This window comes from Eubalaena glacialis, chromosome 10, assembly GCF_028564815.1.
Source record: "Eubalaena glacialis isolate mEubGla1 chromosome 10, mEubGla1.1.hap2.+ XY, whole genome shotgun sequence".
Taxonomy (NCBI): domain Eukaryota; kingdom Metazoa; phylum Chordata; class Mammalia; order Artiodactyla; family Balaenidae; genus Eubalaena; species Eubalaena glacialis.
This window is the reverse complement of record NC_083725.1, coordinates 81,585,652-81,600,977: the sequence shown is the minus strand read 5'-3', so window position 1 is coordinate 81,600,977 and position 15,326 is coordinate 81,585,652. Positions and strand designations below refer to the sequence as shown.

Here is a 15,326-nt window from a genome sequence, read left to right as displayed (position 1 = left end):
CTCAGCGAGTAGTCACATTGATTGGTTTATTTGTCATAAGCCTTCCTAAAAAAAAGAAGGAAAGAAAGAAGCCTTCTGGAAATCCAGGGTCACCGAGAATACTGAGGGGATATATGTGGAGGACAAAGAAAGGCGTCACAGCAACTGGGCATAACTGAAATGATAACATTGTTCCAGAACATTTGGATTTGATTTATTACTTGGGGATACTTATTCATGTAGGCATCATGTATATTCCCAATGTAGCTTAACCATGAGTAAATCGCTTTTCTCTGGGCCTTACTCTTCTCTCATCCAGAAAAGGAGGATCCTGGTCTAGAAAAACTTTGAGAATCTTTCAGTTCACTGGTTCAAGCTAGGGTGACCGTATGTCTCAGTTTTTCTAGAATAGCTCTGGTTAATGTCTGTTTTCCAGAGTAATTATTAATACTCCCCTCTTCCACTTGCAAAATTTGTCCTGGTTTGGATGATAAATTATATGGTCACTTTATTTATAGCATAGGTAAATCATTAAAAACAAATTAACACATGGCTCCTGGAAGAATTTGACTTCATTGATTTAGAAGTGAGAAGGAAGAAAAATAGCAAAGTTTGTGTGTATCTTTTAAAAAATAAATCACTCTCCCAAATGTTTTTCCTGTCTCATAAGAGTGCATTAATCTAATAACAATGATCCTATAGAGTAGTCCCTGATGCTTTAGATCAGATAGACCCAAATTAATGTGCAGTTTTTAGGAATCTGACATTATTACTGGAATTATCTTTTCAGTTAAATGTATTTTATAGGGGTATATAGAGCAATATATGCTCTGTTGATTTTAATGAGTTGTGACGTCTGGTATTTTATATGCTTGAATATTTGCCCACATGTAGGGATATGGACTCAGCCCCTAATGGAAAATAACATAAAGGAACACTGTAAAAAATCAGAAGTTAGAATGTCATTTAGCTATCCAGAGATGACACAGTAATTAACTATTGACACTTGTGAATAAGCTAGCACAAATTAATCTTGACACATTTGCAGACGAGTGATATCTTACAGTGAACACTTTGTAATTATATTTCAAAATGAAAATTAAATGACACTTAAAACTAGGTTGTCATGCTCAATGAAGCAAGCATGTAGCTCAACCGATTGGCAAATAAAATTCAGAATTTGAGCCACATGGTACTTATGTACCATACTTCACTGTGTCAAACCCATACATCTAGAGTGGATGATAGTAATTGCACTGTGGTGTTTTGGATGCATTTCTATGCAGCACTTTATCATTTAGGAGGGACCATCAATATTAGATGTCTAGTGGTGTTTCACTGGATGGCTAAGAGGAAATAAATATTCAGAGATCCAGCGTGTATACCTAGAATTGCAGAGTGAGTTGTCCATTTCTGATTTGAATGGTGATAAGCAGAGTGGGCCTTTCCAAACTGATTAAATACTGTTTCCATTTTGCTTATAAAGCTTTGGGGAGGAGTGATCCCATTTCTCAAACTGTACCCTTCGTTAGGGGTAGCTTTATCATGACTTCCAGTATGAACCAGTCATCACCAGAAACCATTAAGCCACATTTGGGGGCAGATTGCTATTTGTCATCTTCTGCTGAAAGGAATGTGATTTGGGTGTGTCCCTCTACTCTATGTTAAAATATCAAAAGGACTCAGGAAGTATACAGCTGAGGGCTGGTTCACACCCATTTCCACTTCCAACATTGTCCATTCTAGAATATTTTGGAAATGGAAGGAATAGGAAGAACATAACTCTTGCCTATAGGGCACCACTAAACCAAGTCCTTCTAAGTGCTTTCTGGCCATTTTTTTCTCTGGCTTCCTAGGTTGGCAGTGAGTGTTTTCACTAAGGGGCATTCCCATGGGCTTCAAACTCCAGCAGCTCAGATTTTGAGGTAATAAGTAGCCTGACACCTAACTCCTGTTTTATAGTAAACACCATTATCCTACAGAAGTTCCCTGCTCTCCTGAGGGGCAGATTTCAGTCTTCAATAGGGCTTGCATTAGGTAGTTAATGTTTCTTTTTATAGACGAGATGACGTGCTAAGACGTTGAATTTGATTGTTGGGTGAAGCAGGGAATACAAAACTTGTATGTGGATCCTGTACTGTAAAACTAACACATTACCCTCAAAAGGTTGTGAATAAATATTAAATTGTGTTTGTTTTTAAAAATGCTTTGTACATTACACATTATATCAACAAAAAAAGATAAAGGTTTTTGCCTTTTGCTGTATTTTTTGGCACTCCCTTGACAATATTTGTGTTATCAGTTCTGAAAATCTTTACAGTAGAAAAGGTTTCACCAAAGTAGGCCATATTATAAATAATAGAAAGTTCTTTCCTATCTTTGCTTACAGATTTTACTTTTTAAATACAAATTAAGCTCCTTAGAAGAATGTAGCCAGAGTTTTCCTGTTTTTATTCTTCAAGGATGAGATTTTGAAATTCCCATTCTTTCCAGATGACCAGTGCAGATATAGATGAACTGCTCACAAATGTAGTACAAGGGGGTAGTTTTCATGTACAGGTAAAGATTTAGGGGCAAGCAGAGAGATGGCACCTGTTTGTTTGAAATATTTCCTTTTCTCCAACTTTCTGATTCTGCCTCTCTCATTTTATAGGAACTCTTTCATGTAGAAGTACAGTAAAGCATCCTTGTAATACCAGGAGAGGTACCTGAGGTAATGGCAAAGGTGTAAGCATTTCATTTTAACTTAATGAAACTTTATTTCTGATAGATTGCAAGACAACAGCAGCAACTTCTGCAACAGCAGCACAAAATTAATCTCCTGCAGCAACAGATCCAGGTCGGTGTATTTTATTACTCTCGTCTGATTATACTTAGATACTTTTCTCCTTGAAAATGGAATTTAAAATGCTGCAAATGCACCCTTCTCTTATAAACAGCACCAATAGGGCTGTTTGTTATTCAGGGATGTTGTATACAACTGTATAAGTGGATGTAGAAAATATCGACTTGGTGGTAGTCTAAGCATTCTTTTCTGATGTGATGCGTAAGCAGAATAAACCTTATCTTTTTTTCCTTCTGCCATTTGCCTAACACAACCTGGTGGAAACCTAATGGTTTCCAAGGTAGCATACACATGCTAGTTTTATTGCCACAAACTACTTGCTGCCTTATATTTTACCATCTAATAGTATCATGGGTAGAAGCTTATGTTTATTTGCTTGTTAGGACTGTCTGGGCCAATTATGAGAAGAATCTTATGACCTAGGAAAAGGTTGGTAATAATTAATTTGTTCTTTAACAGATATTAACTGCATTTCTGCTAGGCACTGAAGAGAACATAAAGATTAATAAGTAGTTGTCTGTCTTCAAGAAGCTTATAGTCTAGAAAGGAAGAAAAACTTGTTCTTGAATAATTGTAACACACTTTAGAAATTCCTTTTTCTTTTGTTTTCTTTCTTCATTTCTTTTCTTTTCTTTTCTCTTTTTTTTTTTTTTTTTTTTGTGGCAGGTTAACACAATATGTAGATCATAATTGCATGGGCCTGGGAAAGAATTCTGATTTCTGTCATTCCTTTAGAAAGTTGATGGTTAATTCAGCTAACAGCTTTTTGACATAGGTAAGGGAAGTGGTCTCCATTTTTGAATAGGAACATAGGTGTGTGACTTCTAGAAAGCCTTAGAATAAGCAACTGGTTGTCTGGTGATTAATCCTCAGGAATATTGATCCCAGAGTTATATGTATCCACCACAGTCTCTGGGTTTCTCTTGGTTGCTGTAGATATTTTCTAACCACTGAGATCTATGATTCAGCCTAGTTGGGGCAGTATATTCTGAATTATATTAGTCCTTTCCTTGAGATTAGTATCACACCTTCCTATATTTTAAAAAATCATTTACATAAAGTCATAACTTATTTCACCTCACTGATGAAAGCCAGTGATTTTAACTTAGATTTTTGCTTCATTTTGTAATCACACTTAGTGTTCCAGGTAGTAGTCACTGCATTTAAAATACCAATTTGATGCCTGAAGAAGTACCTGTACCTAATTTGGCATTTTGTCCAGCTGTCTTTACTAGGAGGTCGTAACCAGTGTTTGTTGTTGTTGTTGCTGTTTTAATTAGTTCTGATTCTATATTCCATACTCAAGTCTGTATGTTTCAAAATAAAGAATCCAAACATAGAGGAGATGGTATATCTCTGGCATTTGGGACAGTCAGCCTTTATAATTAAATCTTGAAATAATTTCTCATCCTGATACCTCATGACTCATGCTGAGATCCTTAATTAAATAACTGTCCAGGTGTTCCCTTGTTCTGCCCTTATTAGAATTTTCAGTGTGTGTCCCACTGCTAAGGTCAAGATTTTTAGCCTGTGGCTTCCTACATTTTTCTCTAGATCCCTCTCTAAGAACTCAGCAGGTGTTAAATAACCTAACCCGATCATTTAGTTCTCTCTGTTCCTCCTATTTGTAAAGCAGAAATGGAAGAAATTCCCTGAGATGTTCTCATATCACTTACTTACTATTAATGTTTTTACTACCTCTTTATTACTTACTTCTTTGTTTATTTTGAATATATTTCACTTCTTAGTCCAAAGTTGTTTGCATTAACTGGCTGTCTTAATTGACGTTTGCCTGTTGTACTGAGGATCTCAGATGAATAGCAACAAAATCAAAGTATTTTAATGAAATATTATAGGCATTTATTGATTACATATGATTTTATAGTTATAACTTGACTATATAAAGTTGATATCTTTTTCAGGAAACTATAGGACATGATCTTAAAATATTATTCGTCAGAATGTTCAATTTGAGAAGACAAGAAAGTTGGTTTTTCAAGTGTTTTAATAGAAGTTTAATTGCTTTTAAATTTGTAGATATTTCTCATTGTTTAAATTTTAGAAAATTGAAGCTAATCAGGCCTTGATCTCAGCAGTATAAATTATAAAATCATAGAGAGATTCAAAATAGTTACATTAATTTTAGAAATATGGGATTCTTTGTAACAGGAATTCATATTTTAAAAAATAAGAGGAGGCAATAACCTATATTTATAGTTTATTCTGTCCTGAGCTACTGCTTCACTGCATATCTTGTCAGTATTTATCTTATCGAGCATGAGACCATTCAAAGAATTTTTCAAGTACTGAAAAACACTTCTCCTTACACAAAACATATTAATCTCTGACACTTACAAAGCATGTATTTGATATTCAGACTTCTAGTTGTTTTTTTGGAAGGGGAATGGGTTCACTGTATTTTCAAATAAGGTTTTTGACCAGCCATAGGCGTGATCAAATTTAGGAGAGAGACTGTTGTTGGACTAATTTTAATTTGAGCAAAATATGAGATTTAAGAAATGCTTCAAACATTTTTCTATCATGAAACATTCTCCCTTTTGAAAACAAAACAGAGTAAGATAGTAAATACAAAACCTTTCTCTTCTGAAAGCAAATGAATACAGCGACAATTTGAGATCCCAAGTTTGACCTTTTTCCTTCTTTTAAAATCTTGTATCCTAGAACCTATTTTCTAACATGGTCAGCAAGATTAAGCCATGGCAATTGGCCATAGATCCCAAGTATCAGGTGGTTACATTCACCTGATGCTTGGGATCTATGTACATACATAGATCTAAATAATACATCTAAAGATTATTCTTTACTTCTAGTTCAGAATGCTGACTTCTGAATTAGTACTGTTGTTTTGAAATTTGCAAGCTGTACTAGAAAGAAAGGGAAGAGTGTCTAACCTCTTATAACAACCACACACAAACACATCTGGGTCTGTTATAATGGAAACAAATGAAAACCTGGATGGTTTGCACACTGAAAAGCAGGATTTTTCATTAGCGATAGGAAAAGGCATGATTAAGATAGTATTGTAAAAGTCCACGTGCTTATTTTATTTGCAGTCCTTCAAAACTTATTCTGTATATGTAGTTAAAAATTATTTCATTTATATATTTTTTCCTTTAATATAATTTTAATGTAATTTTGCCTTGGTAAATTCTAATTAAATTTTTAAAGGGATACTTTTAAGACCATATATGGTCTTTAAGCCATGTTGAAACCATAAGATGAATGATTTTGTGAACTAATGTTTTTACACTTTTGATGAGTCAATTTTTACCATTTAAAAATCAGGTTAATAACTTTAAATGATTATTAAAATTCTTTCATGTCAACAGATCTTTTAGGAGGCTGTTCGCTTAGTGAATTCAAATCCCTCTGTTTGTGCTTTGGGGAAAATGGCGATACCTCTAATTTGTTACATATTAAGTAATTCCCCGGATATGGAGCCCAAAATAGACATTTTTTGATATTTCCAAGACAGAAATAGCACAGTTTTTATTAACTTTGTGGATAGCAAAACTAATAGATCATGGACTATGGATCCTTGGATTTGGGAATGTTGATTCTCATGTTATAATTCCAAAGGACAAATAACTGCTTTAGTAATTTCTTCCTCTTTCTCCCACACCCTAGTATCTTAGCCAATCTTTTGAAGCATTTTACTTATGAGTTATGTTGACTAGGAAACAAAATTCAGTTTGAATCCATTGGGCATATCAACACATATTTATAGCATTTTAATCAAACATTAAATGTAAGTCTAATCTAAGCAAACCAGAAAATATTTTATAAATCTTGATTTCTTGATCCGTCCATATATTTATTCATCTAACCTCATTTGACCATGTCATGGTTTTTGAATCTAAAGATATTCTTCATGGATACAATATACCACATTCTTTGGTTTTCATAGCATGTCAGTAGGAACATATTTAACGATGGCATTTCGTTGCTAGAACTTAATCTTTGCAAGAGAATTCACCTTATTAAAATATCTCTGTGAGAAACTTACTTTTTCAGACATGAATGATGTAATCCAAATATTGATCCAAATATCTCTTTAGACCCCTCCGTACAGGTGGCGTCCTTGCCTCACATCACTGACCAAACAACAGTGATCTCTTAAGAAGGGACTGATTGGTTGGGATTTTATTTGGGCACTTGGCCTCCTGGGCCAGAGCCAATGATTTAGTCAATTCATATACATATACCTTTTTGGGTAAAATTGTGAAACTTGAAATTCTTAGCTCAGTTCTTTGTTAATCTTTATGATTAGTATATAATATTCATTGTCCTTCCCTCACAATTTAATACATGAATTAGATGGTGAACTCAATCTGTGGAAGGCCTGAACTAATGCCGTTGCTGCTGCTTTGCAGATACTTTCTCTTATCTGAAAACTTTCTCTTTTAAATGCTCTAATACATACTGCTTATTTACACAGCCAAGTGTTTGTCTCTTCACTGAAGCTTCACTCTATTCTTTAGAGTATGTGAGTATTTTTCATATATAGTGTTTTCTATTTTGATTATAATATATTCATTTGTGCTATTCGCGTATTTTGTGTGTCTCTGTGTGTTTGTCATGTGGTTGAGTGCCGTTAAATGTGTGTTCTCCTTTCTTCCTACGTAACCAGTAGACATATCAATATTATGAGCAGGGAGGTAGGTGATTGTTCTTGAACCAGTAAACAGAATAATTTGAGATGTACTCTCACCTTTTAAGGAGATAAACCTTGCCTTTTGTTTCCTTCAGTATGATTAACTACAGGCATTTCAGGTATCTGCTGAGCAGAATAAGGACTACCTTTTCATGTGAAGTAGTTGTCTAAAGATCAGAAATAATTACTTTGTACATTAGCCTTCATGGCCTGCATGACCTGGTTAATTAATTTCTTGCCAGGATAATAATAATAGATATATATTTGAAGATATGCTTCATCATTAAGTATCTAAGTGACCTCTAATTTTAAGAGCTGGACCTTGCCTTTATTGTCCTTTGGAACTGGCTGAACAGCCAGCAGAAAGACTAAGTAAAGTAAGGGGCCTGCCAGTCTCACATAGTTCCTCTGTCTTATGTTGTATATGTTGTATCTCTTTGTTAATTGTATTTAGCATTGATGAACAAAAAGCAATTACACTGCTCCTGTTTTGGCTCTAGCAAATAGTCCTTTTTCGGGTGTTATTGATCAGGTAACGGATCTCCTTTCAACAGCCTCTGAACAGGACCAAGTAAACCCACTGAAAGTAATTTGATACTTCTATTGGCATTGTACATGTATCTGATACTCTCTTGCAATGAAATGAGAGTTATAAACAAATCTTAGAAGTCTAGGATTAGCCCCCAGCTTCAGCAAACCCTTAAAATATTTTGTAATTCTATCTTCAACCATGAATTAGCCAGGAAAAACAGACCCTCTCTCCTCTCTCTATTTTTCTGCTGTATGCGATTTTTAATTGCCCATGGGCAGGCTGTTATGATCTTCTTTGGAAGTTTAAAACCAAGATAAAAATGCAAATCTAATTATTTCTTTTAGGTAATCGAATTAACTTTTTAAGTAATGATAGATGCTGTATAGCCTGCTTCTAACATTTTAATAATGAAGTTTCTGAATTATAAAGAATAGGTAAAGCTGCTATAATTCATGAATAGCAAGGGCCTTAGATAAAAATATAAATTCTCATTGTGGATTAGAAACTCTGCGTGAGTTAATCACGCTAGACTGTTAAAGTTGGAGTGGATCTAGAAATAAAAAGAGGTGATACTGGACCAGATCCTTTGAGCTGCTATATGGAATTATTAATCAGCTTGCTACTTATTTTCTAAATGTGGCCTTATGGCAAAGATCTCATTCAGCTGACGAGAGCCTGATGGTGAATCTCAGTGCTTTTCATGCACTATCCTTCAATTTCCCCAACCCTCTTTGGTGACCCTCCCTCCTCTATCTTATCTACTTCTTATCTCTCAGACTTTACTCCCCAGCTCCCTCTCAAATCAGTGATACTGAAAATACAGGGAATCCAAAGTCTCTGCTTCCTTCTGGGATTAATGAAAATGAGAGAGTGCATTACCTCTTCAGGGGCAGGAGACTATGGAGCCCAGTGGGCAGATGATCCAGGTGGTGCCAGCATATGACATTACATAACACTGTATCAATTCCCCAAGGAAAAAGCAGCTCTTTTCTGTTTTACCCTTGATCTCTCTGATTACATTGAGGGCTCAGTTTAGTGCTAGCACACTTTAATACCTTTCTAGGATGTGCTAATCTCTCTTTGTAAGAGAGAGAGATCATCTTAGTCTCAGAGGCTTTGGAGGCAATAGTGCTTAGCTTAGAATTTAAATAAAATCAAGTAAAACTATTATTTTCATTGGTATCTGGTTATCTTCTAATTATGACAAGTGATTTTCTATTGGTTTTCTATTTGAGGTAGTGCTATTGAAATAAATGTATTTAAGCAAAAAAAAAAAAGTCAATTTAAATAAAACTTTAAGTAAGTAAGAACTGAGTACTTGGATATGGCAAAAATTATAAAGGTAGTTCTTTAATGATGGAATTTTAAGAAACTCTTGAAAGAGCACTGCACTGAGAGATGTTAAATGTTCCCCCTCCATTCTTCTTCTACTTTCACAGAATGTTAAACTTGGACACATCCTCTAGAGGTCCTCATGGTTCTCCCTCACTGACTGGGGGTAGGGTGGGTAGCTATTCCTATCATACAACAATATAGTGAGTTTATCGTTAAGCTACACTTAAAAATAACCCTGAGATTATGTTTTTTCTACTTTTTTGGAATTAAAATGTCCTTTCCTTTTATGAAGCACAGGTGATAATAGATGGTATGTGCTTTGTTTCTTTGTTTTCCAGTAGTTTTAGTTGGTAAAATAAAAAGTTCCCAAATATGTGTAAGTCCCCCACTTTTGTTTTTCTTTGAAATTTCTTTGGAACTCTTTCTCTAGTCCAAATCCTTTACTTTATACAAGGAAACTGAGGCATAGACAACAGACTCGTCCAGGTTTAAAAAGCTACATGTTGTCAGAGCCATGAGTGGAACCCAACTTTCTTTGACTTCTAGTCTAGTACTATTTCCAACATTCCAGGATGTATCTCAATTTGCCCTTTTTGTGATTTGAATAAATCTTAGTGCACTTTAGTTTTCCAGTTTGTAAAATGTGGATAATAATACCTAACATCTGAAATCTCATTACATTCTCTTTATCCTTAAATGGAAAAAAATTGAAGATTGCTCATTAGAATCAGTTTATATCTCAGGACTACTACAACTGTGGCTGCATGCCCACAAGGAAAGAGATAAAAAGAACATAACCGGAATCTTTTTGTAATGTGGTATGAAATGTATTTATGGCTGAGTGACTCTTTTGGTTTTTACATATAAACTTCTTAGCTAATTATATTACTTTCTTGGGGCTTAAAAGTGATATGTCTCTATATTGAGGATCAGTCCCCTTTAATGTTAATACCTGTTTTTATAGCTACCTTCTGCAGCTGATAAAAGGGAGCAGTGAGTGACAGCATTTGATGCCAGTGGTTCTCAACCTTGATTGTACCTTGTAATCACTTGGAAGCCTTTTAAAAATACTGATGCCTGGGTCCCACTGCAGAGGTTCCGATTTAATTGGTCTGGGGTACAGTCCCAGATGGGGACTGTTAAAAGCTCTCTAGATGATTCTAGCAGGCAATCAGGATTAAGAAAAACTGCTCTATACAGTGTAATGCAGACTAAATGATTAAATGTGAACTCTAAATTGTTTGGACTATTCATCTATTTATCTATCTATCTGTCTATCTAAAAATGGACTGAGGGTTGGGGCATAACAATCCTTGAGCAGTTGAAATATACTTTTGACTTTGGTCATAGCTATTTTACTTAATAGCTAGAAAGCTTATAATGGATCATGGTTTAAACAATTTTAATAAATTTAGTTAGTTTTCTAATAACTTGATTTTTATTTACATGTGGGTATATTGGCAAGACAGGAATGTGTTGACATTAGATTTGTGCCTTTGGGAGAAGGTATTTAAAATTAAAATGAAGCATAGTCTTTCACAATAAGGCAAAAACTTTTAGAAAATAAATACTCAGATGCTCTTTGACTTCTACTATCTAAACAGAATGAATTTTGACTCAGGACATCAACCTGTCATTTTTTAAGGTGTTTAAAATTATTTTTTCTGTGAAATTGACTACATTTCACATATATGAGGAATGTATGAATCTGAATGCACTTTTAAGCTAGATTTGTACATATAAATAGGAGGTAAAAAGGATAAAATGCATTGCTTCAGAGGGTATATAATTTAAAATTTTTGTAGAAGCAGCGCAAGTATCAGGGACAAATAAATCAAGATTTAAATTCCAGTTCTACTACTTATTAGCTCTGTGACATGTTTTGCTACTTACTAGCTGTGACAAAAGTTACTTAATGTTTCTGAGCCTGCATTTCCTAGTTCCTAAAAGATGAATAATGATAGTACCTTACCAGTTCTGGGATTAGAGATCATCATCTTAAAAAACCCTACTAAGTGCTCAATGCATTTTATCTATCACTATCATTATTGTTGTTGTCATTCTTATGTACGAGCTATAGGAATAATTTCAGAGTCCTTAAAAGAGAAACAGGGTATATGCCCAGTAGTGGGATTTCTGGGTCATATGGTGGTTCTATTTTTAGTTTTTTAAGGAACCTCCATACCGTTTTCCGTAGTGGTTGTATCAACTTACATTCCCACCAACAGTGTAGGAGGGTTCCCTTTTCACCACACCCTTTCCAGCATTTATTGTTTCTAGATTTTTTGTTAATGGACATTCTGACTGGCGTGAGGTGATACCTCATTGTAGTTTTGATTTGCATTTCTCTAATAATTAGTGATGTTGAGCATCTTTTCATGTGCCTCTTGGCCATCTGTATGTCTTCCTTGGTGAAATGTCTATTTAGGTCTTCTCCCCATTTTTTAACTGGATTGTTTGTTTTTTTTGATATTGAGCTCCATGAGCTGTTCGAAATTGAGTTATTTGTAGTGAGGTGGATGGACCTAGAGTCTGTCATACAGAGTGAAGTATGTCAGAAAGAGAAAAACAAATACCGTATGCTAGTGCATATATATGGAATCTAAAAAAAAAAAAAATGGTACTGATGAACCTAGTTGCAGGGCAGGAATAAAGAGGTAGACATAGAAAACGGACTTGAGGACATGGGGTGGGAGGGTGAAGCTGGGGCGAAGTGAGAGTAGCATCGACACATATATACTACCAAATGTAAAATAGTTGGCTGGTGGGAAGCAGCAGCATAGCACAGGGAGATCAGCTCGGTGTTTTGCGATGACCTAGAGGGGTGGGATAGGGAGGATGAGAGGGAGACTCAAGAGGGAGGGGATATGGGGACATGTGTATGCATATGGCTGATTTGCTTTGTTATGCAACAGAAACTAACACTGTATTGTGAAGCAATTATACTCCAATAAAGAGCTATTAAAAAAAAGAGAGAGAAACGCACATATACATACTTTGTGTCTGCATGTTTATGTCTACATACATATGCACATTTAGAACCCACAAATTAGTGATGTGAATATAGGATAATCAATGTGGATGCGCTATAATCAATTATTATCACCACTAGAGGAAAAGAAAGAGCAAAAATTTTCTCTGGCTGCCAAATGAGAGCTATTTCAATTGTCAGTAAGAGGACAGTAAGGTTTATCAGGTACTCAGAAATGGTTGACCAAGAATTAGAGCTGCCTGGAGATTGTCTAAAAGGGGATGTGGTATTTTATTCTGGAAAATAGGGTCAAATTCTTACTTTTCACACTGAAACGGGCTTTCCTATTAGATCAGTAGTGCCTATGGGATAGAAAATGAACCTTTCCCATTTAGTTTATAGCTTTTTTTAAATACACAGATGAAGTTAGCGATGTAGCAGCACAAAATGCAAAAGTCTTCTTGTTTAAAATAAAGTTGTTCATATAAATCTTATGTATGCCATCTCCTGTAAGTCAAGCATTTGCCCAGCTTTTGTGAATTATGTCTATACTTAGAATTTAAGAAGTTAAACAGTATGCATACCAGACTTGAGAGATGGGAAATAAAAATTGATATACTGTGTGACACTTGATATAGCACAGGGAAATATCTTTTAAATTTTGAAAGGATATACTGACATAACCATTTTTAATTCACATAAGGTAACTCCCACTCAAAGTTATTAATGTTAGAGTCAGATATTTTTACTTCTTCAGAATAAAAGAAAATAAATGATGCAAAAGGTGTAATGTCTCACTGTGAGACACTGAATTCATTTTATCTGCCACCAAATCCATTAAGAAAATAGTAAAGTTGTAACAGTAAACAATGAAAGTTAAGGAATTCACAGATCAGAATAAAGAGTAAAGTCCAACCTCAGGTCACAGTCATGACTTTTGTTAAACACACACTTCAGTGGAAGATTTTTATCTTAAAATGTCTACAGATGAGTTTTCTACAGTGGCTGAGATTAGTGCAGCTGGAAAGAGCTCTCAGCTAAGCTGACTTGGCTGCTGCTTGAACATGTTGACAAGGTGGAGTTACTCTTCTAAAGAACTCTAACAGGCCATGCTTGTTTTGTGCTGTAATAACATCATTCATTTCCCAGCCACGCAAATGTTGGCTCTTCCTTATACATTCTTTAGTTGTATTATTCATAGGAAAAGGGGGGGAGGGAAACCCAAGAAAACTGATTTTACTTTTGATTGTCCAATAACTTTTGTTCCCTTTCAAAAGTTGTGATGATGTCAGGAACCAGTTACCTAAATGGAAAAACATAACTTATGTACTGTTATTTAATAAAAGATGTAAGTAAGTCCTAGTTTGGCGTTTTTAAAGCTGGATGTGGCAGAAATTGTTTGTTAATATGTATAGAATTAGTTAAATACAGGGCACTTTAGGATTAGTATAACTGAATGGTGTCTAAGGAGACAATCAGAGAACTGAAACTTCTGGGGGAAGAAAGATCTCCAGCTGCTGCTTCAGGTATTTGTTTGTTCTAAAGGACCTTTATTTCTGTGGCTGTCAGCCCCTTCTTCCCCCGACCTGCATTTCGCTGAGAATTTTGAATGTTATGATGGCTCCCAAATAATCAGTTTAGTAGCTGGAGGCTGGGGTTTGAAGGAATCAACATGGTTATAGTGGTAGAAGAATGAGCTTAGAAGCAGAAGGTGATGGAGAGCAAGAAAGTGCACATGGGTAGGAAGCTGTTACCTTCTTTAGTGATAAATAACAGAGGTTCGAGAAAAAGAAAAACTAGTTCCAAGTTTCCTCTCCACCCTATTCTGTGTAATTCTTTGTAATGCTTTGTGCAGACTCAGATTTCTAGATTTTATGTTTGAAGGTTAGATGGAGTGGAGAAACTGTTAGATGACCTGAAATTTGTCTGTGGAAAAGCCCAGAGGAGCAGGCAAAAGTGAGATATTGGCTTCCAGCCAGAGGTTAGTCTTAGCAGATCAGTTAGACCAGGTCAGATCAACAGTGATAGAGCAAACATGTAGTCTACCATTGGAGGACTTCCAGCTTGTGGCTGGAATATGTGTAATGCAAGGATGGACACCCGGGCAAAGAAAAATGAAGTTGGGCTTTTGAAGTTGGCCTCCACACAACAGTTATTTTTCTGTTAAGACTGTCTGATTTCGTTTATTGTGTATCATCACATACACTGATCTCTGGCAGGGCCCTTTCATGGACTCCATTTTAGGGTCGAAGTATACCCTGGAATTCCTAGGGATCCCTTGTGGGAGGAAAGCTCAGGTTATTGGCAGTTCGGTAGAAGATGTAATCTGAACTCTGTGTTTAGGACCTTGGCCTCCATATCAATACAATATCTTTCCTTCTCAATACAACTGGGCTCTGACTATGGAGACCCAGATTTGTGATATACAGTATACCTCAAGTGGTTAAGAGTACAAAGGCAAATGACTTTGTGTAGTAGAATTATAAATTATTTTTTATTGTTTTAGGTTAGTTTAAAATTTTTTTTCTAACACTTATTGCTTTTGTATAAGAAAATTAGTTAAAAATTTTAAATATACATTGAAAGAACCCTGGTTTTCAATATTAAGAAAATTGTTAAATTTATTATGGTATATTCATGTGATCAGCTGTTATAGACTGTTAAATGTGATACTGACAAATAAGTTTTCATGATTTAGGATAATGCTTTCAATGTAACATCAGGTGGAAAAAAACCCCTAGAACATAATAATGTAAATACAGTATAATCTCAGCTACATTAAAAACAGGCATTTAAAAAAAGACTGGAAGAGGGTGCATTGCTTTTATAATTAACTTTATTATTATTATTATTATTTTACTTTAAAAAATGCAGGTAACAGAAAAGGAGGAGATATCTATCCTTCTGTGATCACCTCGTAGGTTGTGATCACCACACAGATCATCAAATCTTACAATTTGACTGTCAACTGATTTCTGGTTTCTTTTTT

The 15,326-nt window shown here is 35.1% G+C and overlaps 1 protein-coding gene across 18 annotated transcripts in view; it reads left to right on the top strand.

Moving 5' to 3' along the window:
• Positions 1-15,326, top strand: part of SOX6 (SRY-box transcription factor 6) — a 537,504-nt gene that overhangs the window by 321,884 nt on the left and 200,294 nt on the right. For all 18 annotated transcript variants that reach the window (XM_061201489.1, XM_061201492.1, XM_061201488.1 and 15 more), the window contains one exon: positions 2,750-2,818. In XM_061201489.1, the coding sequence (XP_061057472.1) occupies positions 2,750-2,818 (69 nt within the window). The remainder of the gene's footprint in view (positions 1-2,749; positions 2,819-15,326) is intronic.